The following is a 17627-nucleotide window of genomic DNA, read 5'->3' on the forward strand; positions in this document are numbered from 1 at the left end:
CCACACACACACACATAAAGGATTCAAAGTAAAGTAGACTTCCATTATGTCTCTTTTCTTCTCACATCAGAGCCCCCAAGGATATCATTAAGACTCCATTTTGCTTCCCAAGCTAGGTGAAATGAACACCAAGATAAGTATTCAAATGTTTTTTTTTTCTTTCTGGCTATTGTTTCTAACATATTTATGAGATATTTCTTTGTTGCTTTGTATGTCCCCCCAGTATAACCCCTGTTTTCACTGTATTTGATGTTAGTATAATTTGTGGAGGGGAAGGGAATAAATTGTTTAAATAGGGATACAGGTGGACCCATTGCAACAATGAGATGTACAAGTCGTTATGTCGAAAAACGAACTTTACAACTTTGGCATGGGGGGGAGGGAGGGAAGAGATGGGAAGGGATGGGAAGGGGAAACAAAGGAGGAGGCAACAATGCTTGACAAGCAATGTACTCATTACCTTGCTCGTGTAATTGTAACCCCTCCATATGGTATTTTCACACACAAAAAAAATAAAGAAATTAGTTCTGTATGATGTTTTCTCTCCTTGTCTTTTCCTCTGCTACCACATATATGAATTCACCCCCAGCATAATCACCAACAGTAGACAGAGTAGAAAGAAAGAAATCTGTAGCAGCAAAGATTTTTATTATTATTATTATTATTGTGAAAATACTGTACAGAGGGGTTACAATTACACGGGCAAGATAATGAGTACATTTCTTATCAAGCATTGTTGCCTCCTCCTGTGTTTCCCCTTCCCATCCCTTCCCATAGCCCCCCTACCCACCCACCCGATCCTCCCCCCCCACCAAAGTTGAAAAGTTCATTTTTCGACATAACGACTTGTACATCTCATTGTTGCAAAAGGTTTTTACAGACAAGCAATTCCTGTGGAGTCTGAAATAAACTATTCTCATAGCACCACCTAGTGACCAAAAGCTCCTTTCTGACAAAGAAATGCTATATTCTAAACTGACTAAAACTCAACACATTTAAAAGGGGTAGGGTAGGGCTGAGGACAGGAGGGTAGATGAATGAAGAGAAGAAAGGGGTGGGAGAATGCTGTTAAAATTTCAATGTATCTCCTACAAAATTTAAGAAAGTGAAGGAAGGGGAGGGTTGGGAAGAATGGGTGAGACAGTTGTAAAAGGATGACATTGATCAAGATGCACCCTATGCATAAACTGCTTTGCTGAACAGCTCCTTTGCACAACTACTTAAAATGCTAAAGATACTTTTAAAGCACACATTTAAAGCATAAATGGATTACACTCTGAGAATACCTATCTGAGTTACAGTCCCAGTTAAACCAATACATTTAATCTCCCTGACCCTCTACTCCAACAGCAAAACAAGAAAAAACAACACCCTCAACCACCACTACTGCCTCCCTATGAGCATACCTTGGCTCCTCAGTAAGATGTATGGCCAACACATGTAACTGTTCTACACAAGAGGCTGTAAGAGGATCCCAGCTGTAAGAGGACTGGACCCCTGGTCCTGCTGGAATCATCAGGGGTATTCTACACTAGATCAGGAGGTGTGTTAGTTATTGTGCAAGGTTGGTTTACCCTTCCTTCAATTAAAAAACCCTCATGCTCCCTCCTACTTCTCTTTACCTAGCTCTAAGGGGGACCATAGACATAGAAAAAAAACTCTCTGAAAATCACCTGCCACCACACACATTAATTTGGTAATACTCAAACTACATGAATGTGATCACTACATACTGGAAGCTCTCCAATCCCATCGTCAAAACTGAGACTTCTAATTTTAACATGAATTATGTAAAATACATTAAAAGTGTAATACATTGATATTGTAAATGGAAGTGTTAAATGATGAAATTACTTTTAAAAAACACATTTCAAATTCCATGACCAAGAAAATAACACCCAAACTGACAAATGGACCTAGTATCTATAACTAGTTCAGTAGCCACCTTAAAATACTCTATTCTCTCTAGTATAAATCCAATACCTTCCAAAAGCCAAAGCTTAAGCTTGGATTAAGTAAAATTCCTTGCTGCCCTCTACTGGCACAGTTGGAGAAATTAAAGTCTATCTGTCAAAGCATTAGAAATTTCTTTTCTGGTTTCTTGATCATATACAACCTTCCACATCTTATATTTATAAATCTTATAAGTCTCGAAAGCAGTTTTGCAGACATTCAGGAGTGTTTCCCTGCTTCATCAAGTAATGGGAAAATGTCAGTAGTAGTGAACTTGGAAGATGACTTTGGTGCTTGTCACGACACGGCCATGTATGGGGCCTTAATCAAGGGCCATCCTTCCTGGGTTCCATTTTCATGTCTGCAAATTGAAGCTGGAGCCTTTTATGACTTTTGCGATGACATAACAAAACTTTAATAATGAGAATTACATATTCATTATTGTGTTTCTATTTTAAAATAATAAAATTGATTATAATGAAGAGAACATCCCTTTGTTCAGTATTTTGTCTTTACCATGGTGTTATATACTTCCTTTGAATAATTTTTCCTCCCAGATACAGATAGGTATTACCTTTGACCCTTTTTGTTCACAAATATCCCGCCCCTCTCCACCCATTCACTCCATTTTGGCTCTGATGATTCTTGTCTACTCTTACTTCATCCTCCTGAGGTATAATGGAAGAAAGAGCACAGAAGCAGAAATAGGAAGGGGTTCACTCCTGCCTCTTACTGGCTATAAGACCACCTCTCACACATTCACCTGCTAAAGTTCAACAATAATATCTGCCCTCCATTTTCTCAACAAATAAGAAAACAGGAATTGGGGCTTGGGAAGTGGTTCAAGTAATGGAGTACTGTCTATCATGCAGAAAGTGGTTCAATATCTAATACTGAAAAATATTAAAAATAAAAGCGTGACAATTGCAAAGGAAGAGAGATTTTTCTAGACTAAAGAAGACCACAGGAGATATAGTAACTAAGTAATTTTGGATTTGTTCCTGTGGGGAAATGGACATATTACTAAAATTTTATATAAATCTAAGAACTAAGCACCAGTAGGATAGCAATGTTAATTTCATGCTTTTGCTCATTGTATTGCTATTATGCATGAGACTGTCTGTGTGGGGGAAACACACATGAAGTGCAATTAGAAGTAAAAGGTACTTTCAGCAAGTCACACTAAAATGTCTCAAAAGAGAGAGAGAGAGATAAAGAAACCCCTACCATTAACTCACTGTGTTAGTCTGAAATTACTTTAAAATAAAAACTAAATTCCCTAGCCAGATGCTGATGGCTCATACCTGTAGTCCTAACTACTCAGGAGGCTGAGATCTGAAGATCTCAATTCGAAACCAGACCAAGCAGAAAAGTCCACATGAGACTCTTTTCTCCAATTACACACTCAAAATCCAGACGTGGCCCTATGGCTCAAGTAGTAGCCTTAGCCTTGAGCACAAAGAAGCTCAAGTCCCTGAGTTCAAGCCCCATAACTGACCCCCCCAAAAAAAACTAAAAACACATAGAATGAGTTATTAGGATATTATACTAAATAAATATTTCTACCTTTTGATTTCTAAGTACATAATAGGAGCAAGGAGGGCCAATAGCCTTGGGTCTTAAAATGTGAGAAATTCTGAGGCCCCAAGTTAATGTCTTAATCTTCCTAATTCTCACAGTTTATATGGCATTTTTAACTTTTTAGTTGCATAATTAATGCTTTTTAAAAAAACAAAACCTGGAGTGGCTTCATGCCAATAATCTTATAATCATAGCTATTCAGGAATTTGAGATCTGAGAATTTCAGTTCCTCCCTTCCCTGCCAAAATCTAAAAGACTCATGTCTAATTAACCAGGAAAAAGTCAAAACTGGAGGTATCGTAGACCACCAGCCTATGAATGAAAAAGCTGAAAGCAAAATGCCCTGAGTTCAAACCCTAGAACCAGCATTATAAAGAAAAGCAAGCAAATTTCCTCCAGCAATTCTACTTCCCATAGAAACATAGGCAACACAGTGAGAACTGTGTGTTATATTTCCTCACATCATCCCTTCTCCTCCCAGCATGTTCTTTGGCGAGGGGCTGGCCTTTAGAGACATTTCTGTAGCTACTTAGCTCCTTGCCCTTGGTCCTGCAATACGTGGATTTTAGGAAATCATAGAAAAGTATGAGTGAGAATGTGGTGACTCAGGGTTCTTATCACCTCAGCCAGGTCTGAGAATTAAGTGCTGCTAAGAAGATGCACACAGCCCTATAGATATACATTCAATTTTAACAGAATGACTGAGATGCCCTTCCCCCATCCAGCCAATCTAGTAGAGGATGAAGCACCATTCAGTTAAGCATTCGAACGCCCCCAAAATGACTGAAAGATGCCCCTGGAGAGCCACATGCAAGACAGTACTGTCTGTGAAGCCTTTCTTTCTCATACACAAGAAAGTTCAATAGGTCCACTCTTCTCTAGGATTGTCATTAGCATAGTCTCCCTTAGTATAGACAGAGCCTCCTGGAGTCCATGAATATCCAGTCAGATCTCTCATTACCCTTCCCCATTTGTATTTTACAGACAAAAAAAAATATGCCAAAGGAAATCAAGATGCCTCCTAAACAACACTGTCAGCAAAGGAACCCAGAATGGACCAACATGCCCTACAGCAAGGAAGTAAGTATCTCTGATTTCTGCAAATTATCACACACAGAGACCAAGCGTCATTAATAAAGAGCCACAGTGGTATTCCTTCCACACCCAGAATCAATCTGAATGAAGACAAGATCTTGCCTACCCTATGGAACCAAGTAGGTCTCAACCGATGGCATCACAGTCTACCAGACACTATGTGACAGGCTTTAAGCAATCTTTGCAAAAGAGTAGTACCAATGAGCCAAAGGACTTTCTGAGAAATATTACAGGACCAGCCCTGACTGTGTTAAATATGAACTTGACTCACATTTAAAAAAAGGGGGGGGGAGCGGGGAGAATGGCACCACTGGCTCTCACCTGTAATCCTAGCTACTCAGGCAGCTGAGATGTAAAAATCACAGTTCAAAGCCCAGGAAGCGAAGTCCATGAGACTCTTATCTCCAATTAACCACCGGAAAACTAGAAATGGCACTACAGCACAAAGTGGTAGAATGCTAGCCTTGAGCAATAAAGTTCAGGGACAGTACTCAGGCCCTGAGTTCAAGTCCCACGACCCACAACAACAATGGCAAAAACACATTGATTCTGGATATTATAAGGAAAGAGAAGAAAAGAATTATGTTTATGTGAACAAATTTAATTTTGGAGGAGGCCATCTTTTTACTGGCATATATTATACAATACACAGTAAGAGTTTCATCATGACATTTCATACATGAATATAATATACTTCTGTGATGATCCCCCCAAAAGAATGTAAAATTAGAAACTACAGAACAAAATTATTGATTTTTAAGAATAGGGCAAAACTGGAAAGGCAGGCTCTCCCTGTGGAAAACAAAACATAACAATAACTCAGGCAAGTAAGTCATTGAAAGGAGAAATTCCAAAGATAAAGGCTTGAAGTAAATTAGTGAGTTAAACGGTGGGTTACTGGAATTCAGAAAGTAGTAGTAAAACAATCAGTATCTGCCATAGGCACTCTCCAGGCCAGAGGAGAGCAGAAAGCTGCCCCTTTTACTATAACTACTAGGTTCGAGAAAACAGAAACACTGTCCCCAAAACCAGGAACTGCCCATTGCTTAAAGGTCAAGAAATTGTTACAGGGGTATTTGTGGTTTTAATTGTTTCAGGAATGTTTTTGATTTATGCACGTGCAAAATAACTGCCAACTTCTGCTTCTGTGTGCCAGCTTGCTTGCATCTGCTCTAATTTTTTACCTTTATAAATCCTGAGCTATTTGAGTTCAAGGCTCACTCCCAAGTTGAGTTAGTCCTGGCTGGTCAATTGACTAAACTCCAGCTTTTAAGCTACTGGTCAGCATCCATGACTTTGTCCAGGGGGGGTCAGTCCACTTCACTTTGATCATATTTACCTCCTCCAACCAATCAAGTTAACATGGTTACCAAAATGTCCAAGAGCTAAACAAAAGGTCCAGTTGTTATTTAAACGTTAGTCTATCAAAGGATTGTGTGTTTCTGTTTGAAAAACAACAAATTGAAGGGGCAAAAAAAATCAATGTACCTACACCAACAAGTTAGCCTCTGAATGCCAAATACATACCACAAAAACCAGAGAAAAATTAACTAGAAAACAGAAGAGTAAAAGGGAAAGCAAGAAGCCAAGGACCATCCACAAACCATCCACAAACAGAAGTTAGAGGGCAAAAAATATGGAAACATATGGAAGACCCCTGTAGTAACTTAGAGAGAGTTAAACACTGTAAAAAGGAAGGACATGCTAAGCTATCACTAAAAGTTTTCATTGCACATTATAACTAAAATAACATTGAATTCCTCTGGTCAACTCTGCATGAGAAGTTTCTAATAAACAACATCATTGTTGCTTACCAATATCGCAAGGGAAGGGAAAGAGGAAGTTGTCCACTATTAACAGGAATCCTAGGCACAAATGTATAAACAGGCATCTGGGGAGTTAAAGTGAGTTAAAATATAGTTTCGAATGACCTTTCTTTGGTATACCCAGGCACATGTGATCATGTAGCCAGTAACCATTTCTAGGCACATGCTATGAAGATGAACAACATTGTGATTACATAGTTCTAAGCAGTCAACCTATCAACAAACAAATCTACAGGTAAATGGCAGAGTACACCTGATAACCAAAGTGTAGTTTAAAATGAAATGTACAACAAAAGAATTTCATATCTCCAGAGAACATTGGGGGGGGGCTCAGTCTCCTCCACCATGCTTAAAGAATTACATTATATTTTCCCATCAGCCTTCTGAGAGATGCTAAAGTGTGCAGCAATTTTCCAGGTAAGGAATGGATAACAAAACAAGGCTTAAGATGAAGTACAAATCAAGGACCCAAGAGCTGGGTGTGGTAGATCATGTCTCTAATTCCACCACTAGGAGACTGAAGCAGGAAGGTGGTAAATTTAGGCCAGCCTGGGTTACAGAAATGTGTGTGTGTGTGTGTAAAAGAAGAGGGTAATTTATAGGAAAAAAAAAAGTGATGCTGTATAGAAAGAGAAACAAGTGAGGAGCCGGGCAGACACGGTGGGCAGAAGGAGGGATCGTATGCAATTCCAATGTGCTAAGGCTAGCAGATTCCAGAAGCAATGTAGAGCCCAGGGCCATCCGATTGGAGAGGTAAGGTAAATGACCACAGATTACTAGTAGGCCACTGAAAAAGAAACTGGAGGTGTGAAGCTGAAGCTCTGGAAAGAAAGTAGATCTGGAAGACTCCTCTAGCCATTAGGAACAAATGACAGGATAAGAATAGATGAGACTCCCAGGAAAGAGGTAGAGACCAAAGGAAAAATAAATAGTCCTTCACAGATGCTTACTACAGAAGCCAACAGCTCTGAAACAGCTTTTTGTCAGGGTGACTAACATTTAAGGCATGAGATCAAAAGAAGGTTTAGACTCTAGCCCCCCATGGAATGCTATCTGGTACCCCCTGAAAACCCACTAGGTCTCAAACTCTGGTCTCCTAGTCTATAACCTGTTGTATTAAATGAAAGCTATCTCTTCTTTGCACTGCCTCTTCAGATGACCATTAGTCCAACTGTCCATGTTCCCTCAGGGACATCTAGCAGGGCAAAAACTCCAAAGTAAACTAAATAATGTCCTCCTAAACCCAGAAACCGGCTAGCCCCTAGAATTCTGCTGGCCATGAGAGAAGTGCAGATAACGGCACAGAGTAGGCCCCCTTCTTCGACATCTGCTTTAAAATCTGCTTAGAACAATTCTAAGGTATCAGCTAAAGGTATTTGCTGAAGAACATTTTAGAAAAGGCAACATCTTGAAATAAACATCATGAGTTCAACCTGGGTATAATAAGCTACAATCTCCACTGGACATTTGTCAGTTTTATTTACAGCACACACCACTCAGATTCACTCTAGCTGCAAAGAGACAGAAAGAGAGAGAGAGAGAGAAAGAACGCTAATGGGAAAACTTCCCTTTCTAAACCTATGACTATATACATGTTAATTATAAATATGCAGTGTAATTTTTAAAATCAAACTGAATCAAATTAATGGGTACATTTTGCTAGGTTTCACATCATAATGAAATATATAGTGAAAATAAATAAAGCTCTGGGACAATGTAATAAATTCACTCACCCATACTTAGCATTTTAAAAAATCTTTAGCCTAGAATGGAAAATTTGTCAGGTAATCATTAACTTAATTTTTTTTTTAAAGCAGACAAAAAGGACCACGGATCTTTTATGAGGAAAGAACTGTATCCCACAGATACTTACACAACCATAACAAAACATAAGTTTTTCATTTTCATGATTTCAAACTGTTTGAAACTAGGGCTTGAAAGTATGGCTCAAAATGGAAGAGCATCTGCCCACAGAGTTTCCACCCCAATGCTGCCCCCTAGTGCTGTGGAGGAGAACAGGACACTGAATTCCCTTTGTATAAAATCCAAAAGACACCTAAGGCTATTAACCTATTCAGGATTTAAACTTCCACAAAAACCTTCTCTCTGGTTTTTTCAATAAAGTTGGTAGAAAACTAAAATCACTGAGTTCCACATTGTTTCCTCACCCAACACACTAAGATAACCCAAAGACTAATGCAATTATTGAACTAATCACAAATGGGATATCCTCTGAATAGCTTATCCTGAGTATATAAGAACTATTGTCCTGTTTTTACTATGTGTTTCATTTCCTCCGGGTGGGCCAGGTGTCACTTACCTTCTTGGCTCTTTGGGCTATGTCTGGTGTTCTTGTAAGCAGCTTCTCAATCAAGTACTCTCTGTTCTGCAAAACAAATGATCCAAACAGTTTTAACACCAAATAAGATACATGTAAATTCATAGAGATTTCAAAATAGCAGATTTACTTGGTTTTTTTAAGCATGTTACCTTGGCTTTCTGGAAGAATTTGCATTTTAAAAGTTCTGCTGCTGTGGGCCTGAAAGATCAATAATAAATTAGAGTTGAAACAATGACCACTTAATAAATACACTGCCTTGATGATATAACTTAACCTTAGAGTACTTCTGGAAGAACAGAAACAAAGTTAATCATGAACTGGCACCAAATAAAGCAGTGCCAATTTTCCAGTCCTTTCTAAACACCTCTACTACAAAAACACATGAACTTCTGTAATTTTAAGTGCTTGGGCATGATCAATTTTCCATCCTTTAGTGTTACACTTTACTAAATGAATTCAGTATTTCCAGAAGGTGGCAGATTGGCCTGTCTACAAGCTAAATTCCTGTACTTACTAAGAAACCATATAGGCTAGAACATGACTCTGTCAGAGTAACTACAATCCACTGTGCTGTGTGATTTCCCGGGGGGGCCCACAGATTCCCTATCTAACTCTGTCTGCCCAGTATGTAATGCAAGATGTGTTAATAGGCTATTGTTACATAGTTCAGTGAAGGTAAATGTAATGGTTACTGATAAAATGCAAATTCATTTAAAAGCATTACTGGATAGATCTGATTGTTACTATAATATCCCAGAACTTTTACCTATATTTCTTCTAAACTCAAAGTTAGATTTGAAGGCTTGATTAGGTTTCATCAAGTATTTGAGTGTTTATACATTAGGCAAACAAGTTTCAGATTTCAGAGCACTTCAGTTTTTTATATTTTCAACTAGAAAATATCTGCAAATATTCCAAAATCCCAAACTCTCTGATATCCAAAATACTTCTGGAGCCAAGCTCTACAGATTTGGGATCTTCATGTTATGTTTCACAGATGGTATCACACACTTCTGACAGCAACAACTCAGAAGCAAGAACTGACAGGCTATTCCACTGTTACTGCTGAGTTTAACCAGCTGGTCCCAGGTCTCTACTGTACAGCATGTTTTCCCTACTGAAATTAGCAAGTATTCTGTTCGGTAGTACTTTGGCATGGTACTACTATCATGTTCCTGAAAATCTTTCCCCTAAAGGTTTAGCATCTTTGCCTTAAACAATTACTTCAGAAGAGGTGGAAGAATGATAATTTTCTAGTTTCAGCAATCCTCTGTTTAATTGACATTCTTCTACAAATAACAGCCCCCTTGCTGTGTCTCGTATCTATCATCCTAGCTATTTAAGAGGCTGAGATCTGTGAATCCAGACCAAGTCAGGCAGAAAATTCCCTAAGACTCCATCTCTAATTAACCAGCAAAAAGCTTGTCTGGATGAATGGCTCAAATGGTACAATGAGAGCCAAGCAAGCAAGTCCAGTGAGTATGAGGTCTTGAGTTCAAACCCCAGACACTACCCCCGCCCCCAAAAAAAGACCTAAAGTAAAATGTAGCTTATTTCATCAATAGTTTCTTTTTTAACAAGTCAGGTAACAGCACAAACATGTTCACTGCAGTACTATTCACCATAGCCAAGATATGTAGTCAGTCCAGATGCTACTCAATGGACAGACTGAGAAAATCTGGTATATATACACACATTGCATATGTCTACAGGAGGCATAAACTGTATTTCTAGGCAAAGAAAATTTCTATTTAAGTTGCTATTGTTTTCCTCAAGTTTCAAGTTCCCTTACTGGCTACAGGTTCTTAACAACCCTGAATCTACATAACCACTACAATAAACAGCTGCTAATTGCTAATTGCTTTGAATAAATAAGAGTCTAAACAACAGGTGGGCTATATCCTTTGGTAAGCTCATTAAGTTCATGAATTTGCACTTGATTAAAAAGGCAAAGAACTTAAAGATGAAAAAGGGATCTAACTATTTCTACATTATTCAACTTTATCATTTTAATGTATTTTTTTTCTAATTAGCAGCAATGTTTTGGCCTCTAGCTATTCCAAATTCCTCCTTTCATTCTCTCAGTGTTCACTGAGCACCTACTGTTTGTAGATAGATTTTGCTAAATGCTGGGCATATCACACAGAATAGGACAGATGGAAACAGTACCATCAACCACCCACAGACTAGCCTGCTGTCGGGCTCTAAAATGAGCAATACATTGAAACCTTGGAATTGTATCTGGATAGAAGGAGCGAGACAGGCTACCAAGGGAACATGGTGTGGAACCATGCAAACAAGCAGGCTTTGGCGTCAAACTTAGCATGAAATCAAATTTATAAAACAAGAAGCTAAGCAGGGCACCAGTGGCTCATGCCTATAATCCTAGCTACTCAGGGGGTTGAGATCTGATGATCGCATTTCAAAGCCACCCCAGACAGGAATCTCCAATAAACTACTTAGAAAAAGCTAGAAGTGGCCCAAGTGGTAGTGTACTAGCCTTGAGCATAGAGAGATTCAGGGACAGAGCCTAGTCCCTGAGTTCATGCCCCAGAACTGGCAATTTTTTTAAAGAAGCTGGTAAGTACTTAGAAGCTGAGATCAACCTGGGCAAAACAGTAATACCACATCTTAAAAAAAATTTATGGAGATGATTAAGAAATGCAGGGACAATGTTTTATGTAAAGCCTATATAGCTTCATCTCTGGTTAATACAAATAAAGCAGGCTCTCAGTTAGTATCTCAGCCACTTCTAATTCCAATCCATCATTTACAATGCTACCCAAGCTAATGTCTAAACAAAAACAAACAAAAAACACCTGATCCCTTTTCTATCCACTGTCAGAGATTTTGTATTTCAGAGATACAAGCAAGCTGTTCAGATTCTAACTCTTCCAGTTTAACCACCTTTGCAGTGCCCAACCCCCTTTCTTCCTTCCCTGCTCCTCTTACTCTTTCTCTTTTTTTTTAATTGGTCATGGGGCTTGAACTCTGGGCTTGGGTGCTGTCCCTGTGCTCTTCAGTTCAAGGCGAGTACTCCACCACTTGAGCCACAGCGCCACTTCCAACTCTTTCTCTTATCTCCAGCTCTTTCATGAAAGATCACACACTGCTTTTCTGGCTCCAAAATCTCTCATAACCAACTGGCACACCTTGCTCATCAGTCAAGAAGCAATTAGATGCCATCATCTTCAAGACACCCCTCCCAGCTCCTACTAAGGGCATTCATTGCTCCCAACTTGGTGCTCACACACTGCTCTACCCACATTTCCATAATTATCAGTATCTATGTCCCTCCTGCCTCCACTTCACTGAATTAAGTGCCTTTCTAAGCCAGAAACCATATACTATTCATTTTTATACTCTGAATGTCTAAAAAAGAACAGAAAGAATTGCTACAGTCTAAAATAGAACAGAAAGAATTGCTACAGCTCACTTTCATACCATTATCTAACATAGGGTGAAAGTAATGCTGTTGGACACTTGGACACAGTCCTACAACCCAGGCAGCTAAGTGTACTCAACACTAAAGACAAATTATCCATTCAACAGAAAGAGAGCAGGGGTAGAGAAAAGACGCAATGAAAATAAGATTCACCTAGAGAAACAAAGAGTGAGAACAGTAAAGGTGTTAAGAGAAGCTGAAATGCTTCCCTCTCTCTGCTACATGCCCCACTCCCACCATGCTCTTTCTAGACATCCAGGGTCAAGTATAGAGCCAAAGTACACAAAGATTGAGAAGCGATGGATGTCCTTTTGAATTACAGGGCTCAGAAAATGCTTTCTGTTCCCAGCAAGGTCATTTCCATGGTGACCAAAAATGTAAAAGGGAAAAGCATGCTACAGAGAAAACCTCTTTCTCTTTCTCTACACTCCATTTCACCCTTAACCTTCTTCATACATACGAAACTACCATGATATAAAAAGTAGTTTAAAAAACCCACTTCCTTTTTTTCATAGGTTTAAATGTTAAAGCTATAGGTCCTTCCACCTCTACATAGAATAACTCCATACTAGGTCACTGGTTCTTTTTTGTGTGTTTAAGTTAGTCAATGTGTTCACAGCTTTGGTGTAAAATCCCACATGTACCAAACTATATCCATGATAAAACATGGGAAATAGAAGCTGAAAGAAATAAGAAACAAACAAAGAAAAGGAAGTGACAGGAAGTATGAAAAAGAAGAGGTGCCACTAGGAGATACTAGGATTGCAGGCTCCCAACCCGCAATCCTAGCTACAGATGACAAAAGGCTAAGAACTGGAGGATCCAGCCAGGCAAACTAGTTTACTAGATTCCATCTCCAAGAAAACCAGCAAGCAAGCTGAGGTGTGTAATCATCTTAAGGCATGAGATCTTGAGTTCAAACTCTTGTGCCCATGTGCATGCACACAGACACACAGACACACAGACACACAGACACACACACACACACACACACACACACACACACACACAAAGCAGAGCTGCCTACTGCCTATTTGATCTTAAGGGTGTTTTTCCCCCTCATTTTGGTTTGATCTATTGTTACTTTTCATTTTATGCCATAGTAAGTACCTGGAAGCATCAATGTTGCCAGTATTTTAACTGAAAACTACAGGACAGAGTTCTTCATAGCCACGTCTTACATGGTTGAATTGCTTGGACAAGCATCAAGCAATATAATTCACAATTTAACTAGAAATGCTATTTTACAAGAAAGGTTAAAGTGTTACTGGCAATACAAACAATGGGGCAGGGTTTCAATGATGATCCAATTCTTAATCCTCAAAAACAATGGACTACTCTGCAACTACCAGCATTCTCAGAAGAAAATCTCTTAGAAGTGTTCAGTTAATACATATGGATGATTCAAAGTCCACTAAGACTTAACATAATTCTCAAAGGATTAGGATACTTTTGACACAGTTTAAATAGTTCTAACAGCTTGCATTCATACTTGCATTACTAAATTCTACCACATCACTGACCTCAAGCAGAACTGCTTTCCTCACCTTTCCATCCCCACAAAAAGTCTTACTTATTTTGATGGATTATGCAAGATCCATTCCCTTGATGTTCAGAGAAAATTGTGTGTTTTTTAATAGGTTCAATCCATAGGAAGAACATAATTTATAAGGTCAAGGCACATTTAAAAAAATAGCAAGATGTTCTGCTATGTACATATCAGCAATTGTTTGTCTTTGCTAATGCAAAAGAAAAATCTCTATGAGGCAAAGAGTCCCAATTGCTAGCTCTCTGAGAAGAAAAGTCCAAGGGGCTCTCAGGGTATCAAAAAGAGAAGATCCTATATGAGCATAACAAAGCAATAAAGAAAATTGAATTCTGAAACATTACTTGAATGAGGAGGGGTGGGGTCAAGGGGAAAGAGGTAGAGGAATAAAGAGGAGAAGGAGGAGAGGATGCAGTCAAGAATTCAATGTTTATCCTACAAAATTAAGAAGAGTGAGAAAAGGGGGATGTAGGGGAGAGGAGGATGAGCAAGTTGAAAGGGGTGAACAAGATGTATTCATAAACTACATTGTTAAATGGAAATTCCTTATACAGCTACTTAAAGATAATTTTTAAATATATCAAATGACACACAAAAGGCAGTCTCTTCATAGTAAGCCTGAGCGTAAATGCACAGAGTCAATCAGCCCTAGTTATTATTCTGCTGAAGTGTGATTGCATTCACTTCCATACCAGGGCTTTTGGACCAGTGAACTGCTTTCAGAGCACAGGTCCACAGATCTCAGATCTGCCTTCAGGCAACAGAGCTCAATAAAAATTATCCAAAGCTTTCCATTAATTCCTCAACCATCTTGACTCTTCTTTCGGGAACTTCAAATCACTCTCAAATTGCCAAGTCCAAATTAACTCTAAGTATTCAAGAGAGAGATAGTACTGAGAATGTAAGTCAAACCAAAGCCTGCATTTAAACATGAGCAATTAAAATCTTTCCTCTACTTAAAAATTCCTTAAGAATTTATAGGCATGGGCTGGGAAGGTGGCTCAGTAGTAGAGTGCTTGCCTTGGATGTTTGAGGCCCTGGGTTCGATTCCTCAGCACCACATAAGCAGAAAAAAAATCTGGAAGTGGCGCTGTGGCTCAAGTGGTAGAATGCTAGCCTTGAGGTGAAGAGCTGAGGGACAGCGCTCAGGCCTAGAGTTCAGGCCCTACGACCGGAACAAAAAAAAAGAATTTATAGCAAAAGACAACAAGTGCACACAGAGTAGTAAGTGCTACAAAAGATAACCACCTGCATATTGTAACTATTACATAAAGTGTCATTTAGCCAAGGAAGAAAGGCAAATAATGAATGGCAACCTCAATTTCTCAAGCACAGAAGGACTCCCCAGGAACTATGCTATCTAAGTGCACAGTCTCATTCTTTCCTGGAAGCAGTCCTGTGAAGGAGATATTATTAACCCATTTCACAGACAAGAATATTAAATCTAGAGGCAATAATATATCTCTGCAATATACAGTTGTATCTTTTAATCTCTGTTTCATCCAGTTGTATCTTTACAGTTGTATCCAACTTTAAAGAGATACGGCACTTGAGTAACTACAGAAAGCAGGTACAAAGAGGACAGAGCAAGAAGTCTACAACAGCATGGCCAAAGGCCGAGGTGCCTGAATACCTTTGGAATATACACAGTTTCAGAATTGTGCCATGCAATTAAATGGTAACATATATTTAGTTACATATCCATATAAAAATAATATTTCGGGCTGGGAAGGTGGCTCAGTGGTGGAGTGCTTGCCTTGCATGCATGAGGCCCTGGGTTCATTTCCTCCATATCACATAAAAAGTAAAAGCCAGAAGTAGCTCTGTGGCTCAAGTGGTAGAGCACTATCCTTGAACTAAAGAGCCAAGGGACAGCGCTCAGGCCCAGAGTTCAGGCCCCACGACTGACAAAAAAAAAAAAAAAATCTCATCTAAAAAATAGCAATGTTACTTTTATCTATTCTCATACTTCATAAATCATTTTTCTGATTTTTTTCCTCAAATGCCTGATATATGTATTAATATGTGATGTTAATATCCACCTTTCATTGTCTAAAACTGTTTAAAATGCATACTTGTGAATTAGGTTTAAAAGAAAATACCTAAAAGGAGGCCTTAAACTACTAATGCTCTGTGCTTAATAATGTTTTTAATATTATTGGTTATTGTTATTTACATGAGGAAAAGACTTGATGAAAATCATCTTAACAAGGTAGATTTGTGTGACATTATTCATCACAACCACTAGGTGGGATCTCAACTAATCCAAGAATTTCAAAGATTCAGGAATAACCCACAACTAAGTAGAAAGATAACATTTCTTTCACTGGGCTATAAAGGGTCAAACTCTATCTTCTTGGTGATGTCCAAATGTTACCTTTAACAATGATACCAAATACAAGGGAAAGAAAAGCAAAACATTAAAGAACAAAATCAGAATCTAAAAGCATTATCAGCTTATAAAGAAATGACCTCAATGAAACATTGGAGGAAAAAATAAGTTCCATAAATTAAACAAAAAGGACAACTGAAATATATAGTGCATTGAAATAAATAGTGCATTAAAATAGTGCATTGAAATTATTTACAATCTGATTAGTAGCACATAAACATTGTACCTATCAAAGAAACACCATGAAATGTGTTCAATCTAGATGGATAGCCTTCTCAAACAGCAATTTACTATGGAAAGTTTAAAAGACTTTAACAAGTTTCACAGAGAAATTAAGATAAAAATAAAGGAATCAGTTCTAACAAGAAATTCCATCCCTGAAAAAGAAACTTTCAAAAGAAAAGTCCACTTTTATGTTAATTTCAAAAAAAAAAGCTATGTATAGCTGGGTGCAGGTGGCTTGGACCTGTAATCCTAGCTCCAGGAAACAGAGATGTAAGTTGTGGTTCAAAGCCAGCCTGGGTAGGAATGTCCATTCAACTCTTATCTCCAAAAAGAAACAGAAGTTGAGCTGTAGCTCAAAGTGGTAGGTACAGTACTTATGTAGGGACAGTACTCAGGCCTTGAGTTCAAACTCCACAATGACCACCACCAAAGAAATCGTGTGTGTGTGTGTGTGTGTGCGCGCGCGTGTGCATGTGTGTGTGTGTGTGTGTGTGTGTGTTGCACTTGGGAGGACAGAGACCTTTTCAGGTCTATGCTAGGGTATGCCACACACAAGCAAGGACCCACAAAAGGACCTTACCAAGGTAAGCCCCGTGTGTGAGTCACATCATTAATGTTCTCCTTTAAGTGCTAAAAAAAAAAAAAATACTAGTCTCCATTATCAGTACTGAGGACATTTCAAAGTCACAGAGCTACAGAGACACTTCAAACAACAGAGACATTTACCATACAGGACAATAACACAAAAACAAAGAAAAAAACACTAAAGTTAATTTAAAGCCATTTGCTTCTGTTTATATGATTAATCTTTCTAGGTAAAAATCTCCTTAATCTTCTTTGCTGATAATCTTTTAAATGCATAGCCAACTTGTTCTGCAACTAAAAGGAAGCTCATGCAAAATTCAGTAGCTCTGCCTGGTTCAGACTGGCGCTAGCCAGATGTTCAAGTCCTGCGAGGTCAGCTCAACCTACAGTGAGCAGAATATTAGCTCAGCTTCTGAATGCAGCACTGCCAGTTTCTTCTGAGTTCTATTTTACTTCATTTCCTCAGATGACAGAGCCCACACATAACAGGCACAGTGAAGACTTATTAAGAATTTTGATCTTCCTCCCCCTTTCCTCCACCTGCTTCCCTCCCCCTTGAAGCCATGTTGTATTCTGCTAACAGGATGTGAATCAGGAGATCAGAGAAGGGTTTCCCCTGGAACTAAAAGTACCTTCCC

General features: G+C 38.7%; 1 protein-coding gene across 2 annotated transcripts in view; it reads right to left on the reverse strand.

Annotated features, from left to right (window-relative positions):
- Stk39 (serine threonine kinase 39) overlaps positions 1-17627 on the reverse strand; it is a 206977-nt gene that overhangs the window by 137171 nt on the left and 52179 nt on the right. For both annotated transcript variants that reach the window (XM_013030494.1, XM_013030500.1), the window contains exons 8-9: positions 8946-8994; positions 8776-8841 (exon numbers count right to left, since the gene is read on the reverse strand). In XM_013030494.1, coding sequence (XP_012885948.1) covers positions 8776-8841; positions 8946-8994 — 115 coding nt within the window. The remainder of the gene's footprint in view (positions 1-8775; positions 8842-8945; positions 8995-17627) is intronic.

Source organism: Dipodomys ordii, unplaced genomic scaffold, assembly GCF_000151885.1.
Source record: "Dipodomys ordii isolate 6190 unplaced genomic scaffold, Dord_2.0 Scaffold5, whole genome shotgun sequence".
In the NCBI taxonomy this organism is placed as follows: Eukaryota; Metazoa; Chordata; class Mammalia; order Rodentia; family Heteromyidae; genus Dipodomys; species Dipodomys ordii.